Source organism: Mesoplodon bidens (assembly GCF_964165515.1).
Source record: "Mesoplodon bidens genome assembly, chromosome: 9".
NCBI lineage: Eukaryota > Metazoa > Chordata > Mammalia > Artiodactyla > Ziphiidae > Mesoplodon > Mesoplodon bidens.
The window spans coordinates 30,450,442-30,469,672 of record NC_138166.1 but is presented as its reverse complement, the minus strand read 5'-3'; the positions used below and the strand labels follow the sequence as shown (position 1 = coordinate 30,469,672).

The 19,231-nt window shown below is 39.1% G+C and overlaps 1 protein-coding gene across 1 annotated transcript in view; it reads left to right on the top strand.

Annotated features, from left to right (window-relative positions):
* The window catches only part of ABCB4 (ATP binding cassette subfamily B member 4), a 79,843-nt gene that overhangs the window by 24,149 nt on the left and 36,463 nt on the right, over window positions 1-19,231 (top strand). Inside the window, exons 10-16 of the mRNA XM_081244534.1 lie at window positions 2,210-2,323; window positions 3,382-3,492; window positions 3,715-3,840; window positions 6,040-6,243; window positions 6,592-6,762; window positions 16,131-16,292; window positions 19,037-19,198. Of these exons, the coding sequence (XP_081100660.1) occupies window positions 2,210-2,323; window positions 3,382-3,492; window positions 3,715-3,840; window positions 6,040-6,243; window positions 6,592-6,762; window positions 16,131-16,292; window positions 19,037-19,198 (1,050 nt within the window). The remainder of the gene's footprint in view (window positions 1-2,209; window positions 2,324-3,381; window positions 3,493-3,714; window positions 3,841-6,039; window positions 6,244-6,591; window positions 6,763-16,130; window positions 16,293-19,036; window positions 19,199-19,231) is intronic.

Here is a 19,231-nt window from a genome sequence, read left to right as displayed (position 1 = left end):
TACTTATAATTAGAATTACTTATGATCTAATAATCCATATATACTTACTGATAACTTTTGGTGTATATCTTCCGGATTATTTTCTGTATGTGGATTTTTTTTCCTTTCAAAACTGGGATTGTATTATGCATACCTTTCTGTAAACGTTTTATAAACTAGCAATGTATTGTGACCTTCTTTCCATGTCAGTGACGGTCAGGGCAACAGGTAACCATTCAACTAGCCATGTTTTATTTTATTTTGTTTTATTTTATTTTATTTATTATTATTATTTTTTTGCAGTACACGGGCCTCTCACTGTTGTGGCCCCTCCTGTTGTGGAGCACAGGCTCCGGACGCGCAGCCTCAGCGGCCATGGCTCACGGGCCCAGCCGCTCCGCGGCATGTGGGATCCTCCCGGATCAGGGCACGAACCCACGTCCCCTGCATTGGCAGGCAGACTCTCAACCACTGCGCCACCAGGGAAGCCCTCAACTAGCCATGTTTTAAAACCTGCACTTCCCTATCTTTCTAAACAGAGGACACGGAGCACTATTTGACCCCTTGATGATGGCTTAGGGACATTATGAAAATTTATCATTTCAAAATGTTCTCTAGGGTGGTACCTTCAGACTACATTGACGTTTTGAGGGCTGTTTGGCTGGATGAGCTTTCGTCATTGCTGAGTCTGTTTTTTCTCCTTTTGGTCTCCTCTCTGGTTGTCAGCTCGGAAGCTCTCCACCTCTCTTTACTTCCTCATTTGCCAAATTTTATGAAGAAAGGAGATTGAATCCTGACTGCCATTCACCCTTTGTGATGAGTGTGCTCTCTCTGGCCCGGTCTCCCCGTTTGTAGTATGTAGACAGTGACTTCTCCCGAGTAGGGCTACAGAGTGATACCCGTGATGCAGGGAGCCCAGCGATGCCCTCTGCATAAAGACGGAGAACTCTAGTGCATTGACTTCATAGCATTGCTTTTGGTAGAGACCATTTTGCTCTCTTACTGGTCTTTCTCTGTATTGTAGATAGTGGATAGATATTTGAGAGGTATTTGAGTTCTGGGTATGTGAAGTGTTACTGTTACTGTCTTCTGAGAAAAGACAAACTATAAGTAGATGTTTCAGCATGCCCAGAGATAAAGGAGTAATTTCTCTTCATTTATGTTTTCTTCAGTTAACGTTTGTTGATAATCTGGATTCCTGAAGCTATAGTGTTGACTTTTCTATATCAATTTATTTTCCTAGTGAAAAAAATATAAAGGGAAATGTGTTAAGTTTGTGTGCTATAGTACAGAATAATTGTATATTAATCATTGCACACAGGTGTGATTTAGTGTTTTATAATGTGTGAACTATTACTTTTTATATTAAAAGTCTTACCAAAATATGTATTAATACATAACATAGTACTTTTTAAGGAAAATTTCATGGGGCCAAAATCTGTTGTATCCTGAACATTCTGTGTAATTCCATGCATAGTTAGAGAAAATCATATAGGACTGAAAAATAATACTGATGGAAAATGTTTTCCTCTGGTGGCAATAGCTTCAGAATCAAGGAAATAGGTTTGAAAAATCTTTCTGACTTTGTCTAATTCCCGGAGAAGAGCGACAGATAGTTTGGCAAGCTAGACAAAAAAAATATTTTTTTTTCAAAAAAAATACTTTTTTTTTTTTTTTTTTTTTTAAAGGAATGAAGTACTGTTACATGGTACAACACGAAAGACTCTTTTTTTTATAAATTTATTTATTTATTTTTGGCTGTGTTGAGTCTTCGTTTCTGTGCGAGGGCTTTCTCCAGTTGCGGCGAGCGGGGGCCACTCTTCATCGCGGTGCGCGGGCCTCTCACTGTCACGGCCTCTCCCGTTGCGGAGCACAGGCTCCAGACGCACAGGCTCAGTAGTTGTGGCACACGGGCTTAGTCGCTCCGCGGCATGTGGGATCCTCCCAGACCAGGGCTCGAACCCGTGTCCCCTGCATCGGCAGGCAGACTCCGAACCACTGCGCCACCAGGGAAGCCCCCAAAAAAAATACTTTTGAGATTGAAGAAACCTGTTCATGCAATAAAATGCTATAGTAACCTTGTAAATTTTGCCTTTTGCCAGAAAAATTTTAAAGGAATAAACCTAATTGTGATCCTTTGGGTAGTGTATGTTCCAAACAAATCATATTTGAGATGATGGTGGACTCCAGAATAAGACTTATAACTTTTCCTTGTGTTCTTTTTGCTCAGGTCTTTTTCTCAATCATGATCGGAGCCTTCAGCATTGGACAGGCTGCTCCCTGTATTGATGCTTTTGCCAATGCAAGAGGAGCAGCATATGCGATCTTTGCTATTATTGATCATGTGAGTCATTTATTACTTTAATGCTGAAAAATTCTTTGAGGTCTGGCTAATTAAATCTGGCTTTTGGTTAAATGTTGTATGAAAATTTTGCCAAGTGAACAACCTCTACTTAGTAATGAATGAAATCAAATGCCTCTTATTAATATTTCTGAAAGTTTATCTTTAAATAATCAAATAGCACTGATCTCATTTTGGGGAAGTACATCTGCACTAGTGTGTTATTATTAGAGTTCAAAGCAAAGATGTTTGTCTTCCTAGTTTTCCTCCTTTTCTCTTTCATTTTGTAGCCAGACTAAGAATATTATGATCTGTATACAGGATGAGTGGATGGAAAAATTACTGGTGGGACCAAAATTGATAGTATGCTTTGCTGTGGGTTGCCCCCTGTCAAAAAAAAAAAAAAAAAGATCACTGCACATATGATATAATTTTGAATCAACTATATATATGCATAAGTTGTACTGACTGCAGTGAAATAAAGAAAATCATTTTGACATAAGTATGTCACTGCATTTACACAGAGAAAATGCAAACGAGGTAACTGAAATGTGATTGTTTAATCCAAGCAATTCCTATTTCATTAATCTAAGTCATGAGAAAATTGTTCAGCTTCGGCATATATACAAAATTTACATCATTCCTAAATAACTTGGCTCTAACCAATTGTTCAGTCTTCTCAACCCAGTCCATTATATTTGTTGTTTATGAATAAGCTAATTTTCACTAAATGCTGAAATACCTGGATATATCCATGATAGTATGTTTTTGTTATTGCAGCTGTAGGAATGTGCATGTTTGACCATTTAGAAAATTTATGAGGATATGCCAGAAACTTAAAGTGAAATATCGTATGAAATGAAATGAATATATCCCTTATGTACTTTTCAAGAAAAGCCTATTTTCTGAGAAGGAATATTTCCTTAAACACACAAACACACACTGTCTTCAACTTGAGATGCCATTCTGGGTCCTATTTTTGGAATTTGCTGAAGCATATTCCTTAAAAATGCAATTGTTTGTCCTATGATGGAATAGTCATTGAATTTTGTTTTATTTAGAATCCTAAAATTGACAGTTTTTCAGAGAGAGGACACAAACCAGATAACATCAAAGGGAATTTGGAGTTCAAAGATGTTCATTTCTGTTATCCAGCTCGACCTGATGTCAAGGTATTGTAAGTAATATTTATAGGAATTCCTAATTCAGACTGATTGTTTAATCATCTTAAAGAATCCGTAGTCTCTATTATTTTGATATGTATGTGCTTTTTTCCTTTTGAGATTATATTCCCTTATTTGGTACTTTTTTTCCAAATTTAAAATTGAATCAGATTACTCCCCTTTTAGGTTTTTGTTGTGAAGTGTGTTCTTTTTCTCTCTTTTCCCTCATAGATCTTAAAGGCCCTCAACTTGAAGGTAGAGAGCGGTCAGATGGTGGCCCTGGTTGGGAACAGCGGCTGTGGGAAAAGCACGGTGGTCCAGCTGATACAGAGGCTCTATGACCCCACAGAGGGCATGGTAAGTGGGAAGAGCCATGTTCTCCAAAGTGGGAAGCTGGATACCAATTAGCCCTTTGAAATTGTTTTGTTTTGTTGTTAACAAATTTGCATGTGAATCCAATTTTGGTAAAAAGACTATAGAATTGCAATGCATCTGGATAATGCATTCAAAACCTTGGGCTGTTTTAACAAAAGTATTCAAGATGATAAAAGCCAAAGAAGCTAGACAACACTCTCCTCTGTTCCAACTAAGCTTTTCATAACCCACTAAGTCACTGGAAAATAGTCATCCAAACCACTGGGAGGACTTACTAAGTTTGGTCAAAAATATTACATATAGCAATTATTAATAACCTTGTGTTCAGGATCACAAGAAATCTTAGGACAGTAATTAAATTCATCAAAGGCAGTTGAGTTTTCTTAAATGTTGGAATATCTGAAGGGGAAAGTGGGTTAGTCTCTAAGAAGCTTCTGGGGACATGGGGAACAGTAATGGCCTAGGGAATATTTTTTTGGCCTTTAAAAATTTTGTTATAAATTCTAACTTTTTTATATTTATTGGAGTATAGTTGATTTACAATGTTGTGTTAGTTTCAGGTGTACTGCAAAGCAGAATATATTTTCTGAGAAGTAGACATTCTCTTACATAATCACAAAACAATCATCAAAATCAGTAAATTTAATATTAATACAATACGAGCCCACAGTATATATTCAAATTTCCTCAATTGCACCAACTTTTGGACGTTGAGTTTACCTGACATTGAAATGTATTATAATTCAACAATAATGAAAACAGAAGTTTACAAGTTACAAAGAAAAACAAAAAAAAAACTAAAAAGGCATTGGGTTAGAACAGAGATTGCAGGAATGAATAAAAAGTTTTCTAGGATATGCAAATTATTTATTTATTTACTTTAATAAAATTAACAAACCTTCTTTGAAAAATCTGATACACCAAGGAGGAACATAGGGCCATCCTCATTTCCTAAAGCAAACTCTAGGTTGGTTCAAGTGTAAACAGTTTTATTCATTTTTTAAAAAGAACATAGTAAATACTAACCATTGAGGATAAGCATTTGAAAACATCTTATTTTTTAAATTATTATTGGAGTAATACATTTTTTAAAGAAAATACATGTCAGCAGGGAAAAAAGTCTTCAGAAATTCTATAACTCAGAGATATTCACTGTTCACATTGTGATTTAGCAATTTTATTACTGCTGAAATAATAGAAAAAATGCCCAGTGGTACAGTTGACTGATTCACTTTTTCCTTAACTCTCTCCGCGTAAAAATCAGTAAAACTATAATAAAAGAAAGCAATAGATTGGAACAAATAATTTATGATATATGTAGGAAAACTATTATAATCACTATTTTAGAAACTAATATGAATCTATCATAGGATATGAACATGCAAATCTTTCGAGAATAAATGTAGATTTGTAAAAAGTTTAAAGAAATGTTCAACCTCACTTATAATTGTATATGAATTAAAATAAATATAAGCTACCACCACATACTTATTAATTAGAAAAGGCATTAAAATGATAAAAGCTAATAAATTACAATGAAGCAGATATATATTTATATATTCCTGCTAACGTTGTAAATTGTTAAAAATCTTTTTAGAGGGTTGTTTATTCAACCTTTATTCAGCAAATAATAAGTGCCCAACATACGCCAGTCATTGTATAAGTTAAGCAATTGTTATCGGAGAAGAAAAAATAAATCATACACTTCGGCCTGGTATTTCTGTGCTTTTACAATGATTGTCCTTCAGTGTTCCTTGAAGGAAGCCAGATATTCAGCAGGTGGGAAATGCTGAAGTAAATTATAGTATATTACATACAGTAAAACATCATAATGCCATCAAAATGATATGTAGACTAGGTAGGTAAAGGGACATTTTTATTCAGATTTAGTAATGGTAAGCAAAAATAATAGTTATGCCAAAAATGTATAACCGAATATATAATCACTTATGGAGAATAATCCATCCATAAAAAAACTGTATATGTAAGATAATAAATATCAAAAGAGAGAATACACTTTTTATTTTTAGTCTTCCACATTGCTTTATTTCCAATTCTCATTTCTAACCACTGAAATAAGTTAAATATTAGCTAAGGCTTTTTTGGTAACAAATTAGAGTCTTGATGCTTTATACATCAGAAGGTTTAAAATATTCAGTGGAAGTATTTTGTTTTTTTCAGATTACCATCGATGGGCAGGATATTAGGATGTTTAACGTAAGGTATCTGAGGGAAATAATTGGAGTGGTGAGTCAGGAGCCGGTGCTATTTTCTACCACCATTGCTGAAAATATTCGTTATGGCCGTGGAAATGTAACGATGGATGAAATAAAGAAAGCTGTCAAGGAAGCCAACGCCTATGAGTTTATCATGAAACTACCACAGGTAAAGCCTCTGTTAATGTAGTTGCCCTCGAAATGAGAATTTCAACTCATGTGAGTTCTTTCTTCAAAGGTTAAGCTAATAATGTTTGAGGTACAAGGTTGTCCAACTTTGCTGGGTAAGTCCCTTGAATTATCCAGTTGGAGCGTATAGCTTGGTACATGAAGCATACAAAATTTTATACAGAGTATGTTAGTAGTTTGTCAGAATTTGGTATTATTTATTTTATTATAATTTGTGACTCATTACGATGGTCAAAATGAAGCTCCCTGATGTCTTCATGAATTTCTAGACTCCATAGCTTTTTCTAGTTGAAATACTTCAAAAGCTCCACCATGCTTTCTCTTGTAGAAATTTGACACCCTGGTTGGAGAGAGAGGGGCCCAGCTGAGTGGTGGACAGAAGCAGAGAATCGCCATCGCTCGGGCTTTGGTTCGCAACCCCAAGATCCTCCTGCTGGATGAGGCCACCTCAGCGCTGGACACTGAGAGTGAAGCTGAGGTACAGGCAGCTTTGGATAAGGTCAGTGGACCCTAAACACCTGAAGGCCAGCCAGTTGAAACTTTATTGAAATTCTTGCCAATGCTTTGCGAGTCTAGGTTGAAAAACGTAAACATAAGAGCAAATGAAGCTCTCCCGTGGGGCTTTCTTGGTTTCTCCTTTCTGTCAAGGCACATTGTAGAGAGAGGTGGACAGCCCATTAACTGCCTTGCTTTGAGCCCTAATCCAAACCTGTGCAGTGAGCTGCTTAGCTTTGTTTTTTTCTTGCACATAGGCTAGGGCTTTGATCAAAAGTAGTTGTGGTAAAATGTACAAAGAAAAATCTGGTTACTTACGCAGTGGTCCAGCTGAAAAGCAGTTCAAATATTTGCCTTATTTTGTAGGCAGTACATCGTCTTTATCTATTCATGAAAATGAATGGATGTTTTTCTGGAAATAAAGTTCAACTTGCATGTTTTTCTAAGCATATAAATAAGCAACACTTTTTTAAAAAAATTATTTATTTATTTATTTATTTTTGGCTGTGTTGGGTCTTTGTTTCTGTGCAAGGGCTTTCTGTAGTTGCGGCGAGCGGGGGCCACTCTTCATCGCGGTGCGTGGGCCTCTCACTATCGCGGCCTCTCTTGTTGCAGAGCACAGGCTCCAGACGCACAGGATCAGTAGTTGTGTTCACAGGCCCAGTTGCTCTGCGGCATGTGGGATCTTCCCATACCAGGGCTTGAACCCATGTCCCCTGCATTGGCAGGCAGATTCTCAACCACAATAAGCAACACTTTTTTTTTTTTTTTTTTTTTTTTGCAGTATGCGGGCCTCTCACTGTTGTGGCCTCTCCCGTTGTGGAGCACAGGCTCCGGACACGCAGGCCCAGCGGCCATTGCTCACGGGCCCAGCCGCTCCGCGGCATGTGGGATCTTCCCAGACTGGGGCACGAACCCGTGTCCCCTGCATCTGCAGGGGAACTCTCAACCACTGCGCCACCAGGGAAGCCCTAAGCAACACTTTTTAAGGCTGCTGAGCTCATGGGCCCGGCTCAGAGTTTCTAAATCTCTCACTGTTATCTTTACTGAACTAAAGCTTCAAAGGAAGAACCTTATCTTGGGACACTTTCAAGGTCAGTGCTGAAGTCATCTGTAATAACAGCACAGTATTAAAACCAGAGTCAGATGACATCATGTAAATGGGTTTCAAACACATAAATATCATAAATATATTTGATTTGAGAAAGTTTAGTAATAAAATGTGCAAGTTACTTAGTCTATCCAACCTGCCTCTTGAAATTTTATTTTTTTGAATTGACCTATTTTATTTTGTTTTATTTTTTGATTTTTGTTGAAATATAGTTGATTTACAATGTTGAACACAACATTGTAAGGAATACAGGTATACAGGTATAAGGTATACAGGTATACAGCAAAGTGACTCAGTTATACATAGTATCTATCGTCTTGATATTTTAGACATGAACTGTACGAACCTTATTTTCTCAGGAAAATTTATACCTGAATCCTAAGTAAACACAGTTGCCTTGTGTGCTATAAACTGTAGTTAATTCATGCTTCCTGGTTTATCAGATTAATATTTTGGCTTATCTTATGTAATGTAATTTAATAATTAATGAAAGATTATGATAATTATTCCTCACAAATTTTTATACTCAATTACATTGCTTTCATGTATATTAAGTCTCAATATTAAGGAACCAAAATATAACACATAGGAGAATTGTATTTTCTTAGTTAATTAGAAGTGACTTAAATGAAGAAATCATAAAAATAAATATATGCATAAATTAGACAATTAATTTTAACTCAAAACACATAAATGTCATTCATGTGTCAACATAGACTTTTTAGCATAAAGTTAGGTAGGATAAGAGAGAGATTTATATGAAAAAAAAGTCCTATTCAGCCCTAGGACCCATGTCCCAATACTTTGTAGGATACAAACATTCAGTATGTTAGCCCTTGCTGTGCTAAATGAACAGAATTACTGGAGATGTTGTTTTTCATGATACGAATTCTGTCAGCAAAAATTATAGCCTTGCAAGTGTTAATTCATATTTGAACAGGTTACTTCATTCAGTTTTAGCAATTTGTGTTCTGTAGGATTATGGCCCACTCCTCAGTTGATAACCTTTTATATATTGACTTTAAAAATAGCTGATGAATCACTCACAGTTTTTTAAAATCTCCAAGAAAAGCCATTAGCAGCTTGGGGTGGTGCTTAAGGGCACAGGTTGTGGTGCCAGGCAGGCTGAGGTGGGAGTCCTCTAAGCCTGAGATATTGCAGAAGTAATTGGGGTGGGGGGCAGGGGGAGAAATAATGTCATAGGATGGTTGAATAGATTAAATGAGATACTGCATGTAAAGTTCTTAGCACATACCTTGCCCATGAGAAACAATGCAATTATTATGGTGATTACCATTACCATGATTATTATTCCTTTTATTTATTTATTTATTTTTGTTTTTGTTTTTGTTTTTTTTTTTGTGGTATGCGGGCCTCTCACTGTTGTGGCCTCTCCCGTTGCGGAGCACAGGCTTCGGACACGCAGGCTCAGCAGCCATGGCTCACAGGCCCAGCCACTCCGTGGCATGTGGGATCTTCCTGGACCGGGGCACGAACCCGTGTCCCCTGCATCGGCAGGCAGACTCTCAACCACTGCGCCACCAGGGAAGCCCCTATTATTCCTTTTATTGAGTGCTGAATCAGTTACCTATTGCTTTGTAACAAACCCAAATTCAGGCTTAAAGCAATACTTCTGTAGATTGGCTGGGTGGATCTTCTGCTCTTTTTACCTGAGCATATGGCTGTATTTACCTGGAGTGTTGACTTAGCTAAAATGGCCCAAGATGGCCTCACTCACGTGCTGGCTGTTGGTTGGGCATCTCATACTCATGCTTGTACTCACTCATACAATAGGCTAACCCAGCTTCTTTACACAGAAGTCTCAGGCCAGCGTATCTAGAGGCAGAAGCTATAAGACATCTAGAGGCTTAGACTCCAGAACTCACACAATGTCACTTTCACCACATTCTGTTGGTCACAGAAAGTCACAAGGCTAGCCCAGATTGAAGGAGTGAGGAAATAGATTCTGTTTCTTGATGGGTGAGCTGTAAAGGATCTATGACCACATTTAATCTTCCACAGCACATTCTCTGCCACAATTATTTACATTTCTCTCAAGTGCAAAATAAATCCACCTCTTCCCAAGACCATCAAAATTTTCATACAGTTATGAGATCAGGCAAAGTCAGTACCTGAAGATGTGTATGTGGTCCAAATATGGATGAGATTCTTCATGTTAAGCTCATCTTGATCCAGACAACTATGAACTAAAGAGACATTATCTTCCACACATATACCCACCATGTAATGGCGAGGTAGGGACAGGCTAATTATAACAGACACTCGTATTCAAAAAGGAAGACAGGAAGCACATAGCAGTTACTGCTCCACAGCAATTTTGAAATGCAGTCAGATGCATGTTGCCAATTACCCCACTGCTCCAAGGAAAGGAAACATTCCTTGATTAAGGCTCAATTCTACCCTTAGTAGAATGGGTTCCCTAGTGCACTTTTTCTGCTTGGTTTGGGGCTCCAACCTCTGGGCTCTCAGATTCTCCCTCTGAGAGCTCTTTCCTTTCCCATAAGAAAGGGCCCATGTCTGCAGCTGAGTAACTTTCTCAGCATGCTCTCTGCTCATAGAAATTTGAGACCCAGAGGCCTCTTTACATTTTTAATTTTCTCAGTCTCCTTTAGTCCAAGCTGATGGACTCTCTTAAAGACTTTGTGAGTTTGCTTAGAATTTGACTGTAGTTTGCTTAAGCCCCAGAAGTTACATCTTTAATTTTTTTTCAGGGCAAGCCTCTCTCTACTTTGGGCTGTATACGAAGCTGCCATTAGAAAACCCTTTAGAGCCTTAGAAGCCCTTTTATGTAGCAGAGAGTGTCTACTAGAATTTGCCTTAAATTTTTCAGAGATTTTAACAAAAAAACCTTACACCTACACCCTGATTTGATCTTTGGTCTCATTTGATTGGATGATTAACAATTCATTTTCCAACCAGCAAGTACTGCGTCTTCTTTGTAGCTTCTAAATTCACCTTGCAAACCAAATGGCTTCTTCTTTAGCTCATCATTCTCTTCTCATACCTTATCATATACAGCCTGGCACTTTCAACATTCTGTTTAGAGATCTCTGGAATCTCCTTAGCCAGATGTACAAGTTCATTAGATAAAATATCTTTCTTCCAAGTTACTACAGGGAACAATTTTTCCAGTTATTCTAAGGTTACATAGCACAGGTCACTGTCTTTCCAGCCTCCAATAGCAATTTCCTTACTTTTCTTCCAGTCTCCACTAACAGTATCATCACCTCCCTTCTAGCCACTGCCTGCCACTCAGATCCCAGTCCCAAAGCCAATGTCACATGTTTTAGGGTTCTGTTACAGTAGCATACCAGTCTAATTACCAATTTCCATATCAGTTGCTTTAATCCAGCACTTAGTGGATTGGCTGGTGTGATTCCTCTATTGGTTTTGCCTCATCTCCCCAGGCAGCTACTCTCAGCTCAGGGTCATCTGGGCTGGAATGTTCAAGATGGCCTCCCTCTTGTGCCTGGAAACTGGTGATGGCTGTTGCCTGAGGCAGCTTGATTCTCCTCCAGTAGGCGTCTCATCCTCAAGTAGACCAGACAAGTTTCCTTTCCAGGTCGCTTTCAAAGATGGCAAACACACATGCTATAAGGCCTCTTGAAGTCTATGCTTCAGAAATTGCACAAGCATTAATTCCTTCACATTGTTTGGTCAAAGCAAGTCACAAGGCCTGCCCAGATTTGATGAGGTGGAAAAATAGACTCCACCTCTGAAAGGGAGTAGCTACAAAGTTTTGTGACCATGTTTTATCTACCGTAGTTGCTGCAAATAGTTTATAATCTACCCAGTTGACTCCATACATTTCAAGATAACTAAACTGATATATTTTGCATACTATAAACTGTGTCTTTAAAAGGGAAATCCTTGGGCTTCCCTGGTGGCGCAGTGGTTGGGGGTCCGCCTGCCGATGCAGGGGACGTGGGTTCGTGCTCTGGTGCGGGAGGGTCCCGCGTGCCACAGAGCAGCTGGTCCCGTGGGCCATGGCCGCTGGGCCTGCGCATCCGGAGCCTGTGCTCCGCGGCGGGAGAGGCCACAGCAGTGAGAGGCCCACGTACCAAAAAAAAAAAGGGAAATCCTTCATTACTGTACTCCCCCCAATGACACTAGTCAGTCAATTGGCTGGTCCATCTATTTATATACCACCTCTCTTTTAACAATGAAAAGTTGAATTTTGTAATTAATTATTTTTCCTCTGAGGAGCATAAGGATATACTACTATTATAGTTATTGTTTTTCCTCCCTTACTACCTAGCCTGGAAGAATAATATTTTCCTTTTGTGGATCCTTTATACATTTATCAATACCTCTTGTGGCACCAAGTTATTGTAGTTAGCTATTTATTTATATGCCTCCTCTCTCTTAGAAAGAATTACCCCCCCCCAAAAGGCAGAATTAATAAATGGTTCATGTTTGTGTCTCTGTAACACCTACTCCAGTGCCTTGCCCATAGTAAAGCCTAAATAAATTTTTACTGAATTGATTACCATGACCGAGCTCATTGAGATAATACATGTCTACACTAAAATAATTATTAATGACAATTTCTGCTTTTGGCTCAATAGATAGCAGCTATTCATCAAAATAAATAATAGGTTTTTCCAATATAAGGTCTTAAAGAAGAATAGAAAAGCAGACTTGATACTTTGATTTTTTAAAGAAAGTCAATAATCACAAAGTTTCATACCTACACACACTCTCCTACTCATAGTGTTTCCATACTGGAGGGGCAAGAAAAGAACCAGAGTAGTGATTTAATGAAATGATCACCAGAAGTTTCATTTTATGCTTTTTTTTCAGAAGTTCCAGAAAAGCTCATGGAATAGTACTTCTTTGTTTGGGCCTGCCTTTCATTCCTACACATCCAAGATTAGTAGAAGTTCCAAATTTCTTAATAGTTGGTGTCCTTGAATCTAGGGTATTTATTTGCCAATGTTTTGTCATCACTGGGGTGTTTGAAAATAGCCCTTTGTGTCTGATCTCCTCTACTCTGGCCAAAGAATCTCAGTCAAGGGTGACAGTTGCTAATTTTGAAATTAGCAACTTTGCATACCTTGTTTCTCCTGCACACCAGTCATTTACTCACAAGTCTGACTCCGATTCCTCTGTTTTTTTTAAGTTGATATAGCATCAACCTATTATTATCATAATGATAACCCAGTCACTGTCAGCAGTTTACTCATCACTGTTAGTATCATGAATATAATTAGGTTGATCAAAGTATTTCCTCTATGCCTTATCGTACATGGACAAAGCCATGCAGCTTCCATATCGGTAAATCAGTAAATATTTGTGAATGTTTCTTTGGGGCTCATATGCTAAAAATCAAAGAACAGTCTTAAATGTTGTCCATTAGTTATGCTCTAGTCTCTCTTTTTATGATGTAACTCTTTTATATTTATTTAAACACAATTGATTCATCTGGTTATTTTAGAGTAAGGACTGAAGAAGAAAGACCACATTATTTTTTTCCACGTGGCTACAAAATTGGCTCCATAGTCCACCTTCGGTCTACAGAGAGACAAAGCATATTTATTCATACTATCATACTAATTCTTAAACGTTGCATGTCTATTTCTGGACTCTCTATATGGTTCTGTTGATCAAACTGTCTTTTCACGAGATAGCTTCCCCCAGAATTTACTATTTTAATTGCTGTAGCTTTTTTTTGTTTTAATTAATTAATTTAATTTATTTATTTTTGGCTGCATTGGGTTTTTGTTGCTGCCTGCGGGCTTTTTCCAGTTGCAGTGAGCGGGGGCTACTCTTCATTGCGGTGCGTGGGCTTCTCATTGCGGTGGCTTCTCTTGTTGTGGAGCATGAGCTCTAGGCACGCGGGCTCAGTAGTTGTGGCTCATGGGCTCTAGAGCTCAGGCTCAGTAGTTGTGGTGCACGGGCTTAGTTGCTCCATGGCATGTGGGATCTCCCCGGACCAGGGCTTGAACCCGTGTCCCCTGCGTTGGCAGGCAGATTCTTAACCACTGTACCACCAGGGAAGCCCTAATTGCTGTAGCTTTTTATGTTTTAGTATCTGGTGGAGATATTACTCAGATACTCATTAACTTTTTCAGAATTTTCATGGATGCTCTTTTAAAAAAAATTGCGATATAATTCAGATACCATAAAGTTCACCCTTTTAAAATGCACAATTCATTGGTTTTTTCAGTATATTCACAGGATTTTGCAACCATCAGCACAGACTCACTGCAGAATATTTTCATCATCCTGAAAGGAAACCTTGTACCGATTACCAGTCACTCTCCGTTCCACCCTCACCCTTGCTCTTGGCAACCAATAATCTGCTTTCTCTCTCTATGGATTTGCCCATTCTGGACATTTCATATAAATAGAATCATACAAGGCGTGGTCTTTTGTGACTGGCTTCTTTCACTTAGCATCATGTTTTCAAGGTTCATCCATATTGAAACATGCATCAGAATCTCATTCCTTTTTCTGGCCCAGTATTATTCCATTGTATGGATATACCACCTTGCGTTTATCTTTTGATCAACTGATAAACATTTGGATTGTTCTCACTTTTTGGCTATTATGAATCTAGCCTTTTTTTTAACATCTTTATTGGAGAATAATTGCTTTACAGTGTTGTGTTAGTTTCTGCTGTATAACAAAGTGAATCAGCTATATGCACATGTATATCCCCATATCCCCTCCCTCTTGCATCTCCCTCCCACCCTCCTTATCCCACCCCTCTAGGTGGTCGCAAAGCACCGAGCTGATCTCCCTGTGCCATGCAGCTGCTTCCCACTAGCTATCTATTTTACATCTGGTAGTGTATATATGTCAGTGCTACTCTCTTACTTCGTCCCAGCTTACCCTTCCCCCTCCCTGTGGCCTCAAGTCCATTCTCTACGCCTGTGTCTTTATTCCTATCCTGCCCTTAGGTTCATCAGAACCTTTTTTTTTTCTTTTTTTTAGGTTCCATATATATGTGTTAGCATATGGTATTTATTTTTCTCTTTCTGACTTCACTCTGTATGACAGACTCTAAGTCCATCCACCTCCCTACAAATAACTCAATTTTGTTTCTTTTTATGGCTGAGTAATATTCCATTGAATATATGTGCCACATCTTCTTTATCCATTCATCTGTTGATGGACACTTAGGTTGCGTCCATGTCCTGGCTATTGTAAATAGTGCTGCAATGAACATTGTGGTACATGACTCTTTTTGAATTATGGTTTTTTTTCAGGGTATATGCCCAGTAGGGGGATTGCTGGGTTGTATGGTAGTTCTATTTTTAGTTTTTTAAAGAACCTCCATACTGTTCTCCATAGTGACTGTATCAATTTACATTCCCATCAACAGTGCAAGAGGGTTCTCTTTTCTCCACACCCTCTCCAGCATTTACTGTTTGTAGATTTTTTGATGATTAGCCTCTCATTTCTATCTTTTTAACTACTTAGGTGAATCGGGCTATACTCTAATAACCATCCTAAGGATGTGGTTTTATTGCCTCAGAGTAGGAGTGGTCTTAAGAAGTTGTTAGTCTTGATAGGGCTAATGAGTATTAAAAAAAAATAGCTATTGTTAATGACATAACATGAATAGTTTGATGGGCGTTTTCCAGGTTGTAAAGGCCCATTCATAAACCTACCAAGCCAACGACATGTGAGTTCAGGGAACTACTTGGGGGGGGGTGATTTGTAGATTTCAGCATCCATAAAAATCACCTGAAGCACTTGTTAAAAATCGTAGTTAATGGCCCCACACCAAAGTTTGTAATTCAGATGGTCTTTGAACCATGATGTGAACCATCCAGATCCCAGGGTATGTTTTCACCTAAGCTGCCTGCATGTAGTCCATTAGAATTACAGTCAAAATCAGGCACTTCAAAAGAAATCCTACAGAAGTGCTCTGGAGAAGACTGTATGTGGCAACAACTTCTGAACATGCTTCTGCTAAAGTCTCTAGCATATCGTATAACTCAGAACGAGGGCTCCTCACAGAGGTATGAAAACATTTGAGAAGGGTTGTAGACCTCCAAAGTTATCAGTCCTCATCCTGGAGGGACTGGCTTCCTGTCTGGTCCAGAACTTAAGTCTCCTTTTAGCCATTCACAGGTGAGTGAGGTCTTTGTGCCCTAATCTCTCAGGGATGGTGAGCTACTCTTGCATCATCCGCAAACACCTCCATCCAAGTGCTTAATTGTGTGTTAATTGACAGTGCTGGACATTGTAACCCTCCCGCCCTCCATGTTTGTCCTTTTCCCCTTTAGGCCAGGGAAGGCCGGACCACCATAGTGATAGCACACCGGTTGTCTACAGTCCGAAATGCAGATGTCATTGCTGGGTTTGAGGATGGAGTCATTGTGGAGCAAGGAAGCCACAAAGAACTAATGAAGAAGGAAGGGGTGTACTTCAGGCTTGTTAACATGCAGGTATCTGCTTCCTGGGAAGTTTTTCTGCTGTTTTCTCCTCAATATATTATTCTTTATTTTATTTATTAAAATATCACGTAGCTAATGCCATGTTGAGAAATAAGAAGTTTTCAGGAAGATGCCTAAAATATACATCTGAGACTTTAATTCAGAATCGTTGAAAGAATCTCTAAAGAGAAAGGTGAGGGGGGAGGAAAATAAAGGAAAATGCCCAGAACATTTTGAACTTACTCTTTAGGACAGAGATTCTTAATTGCCTGGGGAATGAACTTCTTGAGCAACTTTGCAAAATAAATAACCTAAAAATATGTTATTCTGTAAACATGATTCTTACATTTGTAAAAGTATATACATTTGCTTTGATATTACTGTAACTAGTATGTACATAATTTTGTTCTTTTTTCTTCACATTTCAGATACACATCATCCAGATCCTATCATTTTAATGGGTCCTCAGCATCTTTTCACATGTTCCTTGGCTGTTTGTATATTTTCCTCTGTGAAAGTGTCTGTTCCTGTATTAGGCTGTTTTCTGTTGAGTTGTTCATGATATTCTTATTGATTTATAAGAACACCTTGCATAAAAAGGAAATACACATTTTTCTTGCATGTATTGGAGGTATTTTTCCTGCTTTGTTCTCTCAACTTCACTTTGTTGTTTGGCTGCCATAAAAAAAGCTTTAAAATTGTATGTAATTAGATTATCATTTTTCCTCTCCATGTCTTCAGGATTTGGGGTTGTTCTTAGGATATTCACCCATATTTCCTTCCAACATTTATTGTTTTATTTTTTACGATTGAATATTTGAGGCAGCTGAAGTATATCCAGGTCTAGGAAATAAGGGCTATTGGTTTCAAATATATACTTTTTATCAACTAGTGAAAAGTGGCCATCTTGGCTTTGGAGCTCAATGACCTCAGCTCCCAGTAAATGAGGGCTTTAGGTAAGGCACAGAAAAGTATATTATGAGATAGAGAGAGGGATTATGCATTTGGTCATAGAAGAAGTCTAAAATCAGAATGGGCTTATTGGAAGAACTGTCTATTGAGATAGCATGGACAAGATGACAAAAGGAGAAAAGGGGGCTTCCCTGGTGGCGCAGTGGTTGAGAGTCCACCTGCCGATGCAGGGGATGCAGGTTCGTGCCCCGGTCCGGGAAGATCCCACATGCTGCGGAGTGGCTGGGCCCATGAGCCATGGCCACTGAGCCTGCGCATCCGGAGCCTGTGCTCCGCAACGGGAGAGGCCACAACGGTGAGAGGCCCGCATACCGAAAAAAAAAAAAAAAAGAAAAAGATAAGAAAAGGATTGATGAGAAGTGGTTCAGTTTGACTTGCCATGTGCTAGAATTTGGGGGAGCCAGGCTTGAGCATGTGGTGGGGAGCCGTGGAAGATTGTTGAGCTGGGGTGTGATTTGAGCAGGACTGCCCTTCAGGAAGGTGTCTCTGATAGCAGTGTGGGAGTGGATGGAAGTGAGGATGTGGGGACCAGTTACAAGATGAAGTCTCTAAGCTAGGTTGTTTTTTTTGTTTTTAATAAATCTATTTACTTATTTATTTTTGGCTATGTTGAGTCTTTGTTGCAATGTGCAGGCTTCTCATTGCAGTGGCTTCTCTTGTTGCAGGGCATGAGCTCTAGGCACGCGGGCCTCTGTACTTGTGGCTCACGGGCTCTAGCGCAGGCTCAGTAGTTGTGGTGCACAGGCTTAGCTGCTCCGTGGCATGTGGGATCTTCCCGGACCAGGAATCGAACCCATGTCCCCTGCATTGGCAGGTGGATTCTTAACCACTGCACCACCAGGGAAGTCCCAGTAGGTTGGCTTTTGTTGGGAGGTGGTATGAAACCGTTCCACAGAGCGTACCTGCAGTGGGGTTCAAGGCACAAGGGCAATATTCTGTTGGGTGCTGAAAGCACAACTGGAAAGTAGGACCAGATTAGATCCAGAGCTCAAGACAGACAGCCTCTGTAGGTACAGTAAGGCACTAGCCAGATAATTGGGTTTGGGGACAGGACCTGAAGGGAAAAAGACAATACCACAAGAAGTGAGGTCCTTGACAAACCATTAAGATGTGGACTCAGACATAGCGGAAGCAAACAGAGAACAAAGTTAGACTCCAGGAAGGTTGGGTTGATATTCCCTCATCTAGCATTGAGCTAAAGGTCCTTAAATTATCCCTCTCCCTGACCCTTTAAGGAGAGAGTTGATCCCAAAGTGGGCAATGAGGCTGAACCTGCAGGACTGTTCCCCTGGGGTGAGGTGTGGATGAATCTTTGCAGGACTCTGAGGAAGAAAGATGATGGTACTCAGCCAGATTAACAGCCTCCCTCGGGCAGTGACCAGCTTTTCCTTGTTTGTAAAAATGAGCCCTGGGTAATGTTTCTGTTTATTCTTCTGCCCTGTGGCGGTCTCTAACTTGTTCTCTGGATCCTGGCGTATTGAAGAAATTCCCAGTTACCTGCTGGATAATGAAAACTTTGCCTTTTAATTTTTAGAGAATATTTTTATATTCCAGGTTTCATATTGTTCACATTGAATTTAACCTTTCTCTCCTTTGTAACCTCTTTTACTTCCATGTGTTGATATACTTCTTGACACTTTGCAGCTAACTTTGACTGAGAAGCTGTGACGGAATCTGAAAGTCTTGACACGTGATATTCAAATGGCTGTATGGTTCTAAACTTGGAGGTTACATCCATCTGGACACAGGCACACACACAATTCAATGTTTTGTTCTTCTTTTAGACATTAGGAAGCCAGATCCAGTCAGAAGAATTTAAAGTTGCACTAACTGATGAAAGGCCTGCCATGGGTTTGGCTTGCCCCATAGTTAGGAGTTCTTTTCATAAAAGCCTGAGGAATTCACGAAAGTATCAGAATGCCTTTGATGTGGAAACCATTGAACTTGTAAGTTGTTTTTCACTTAAATCTTTAGTTGTT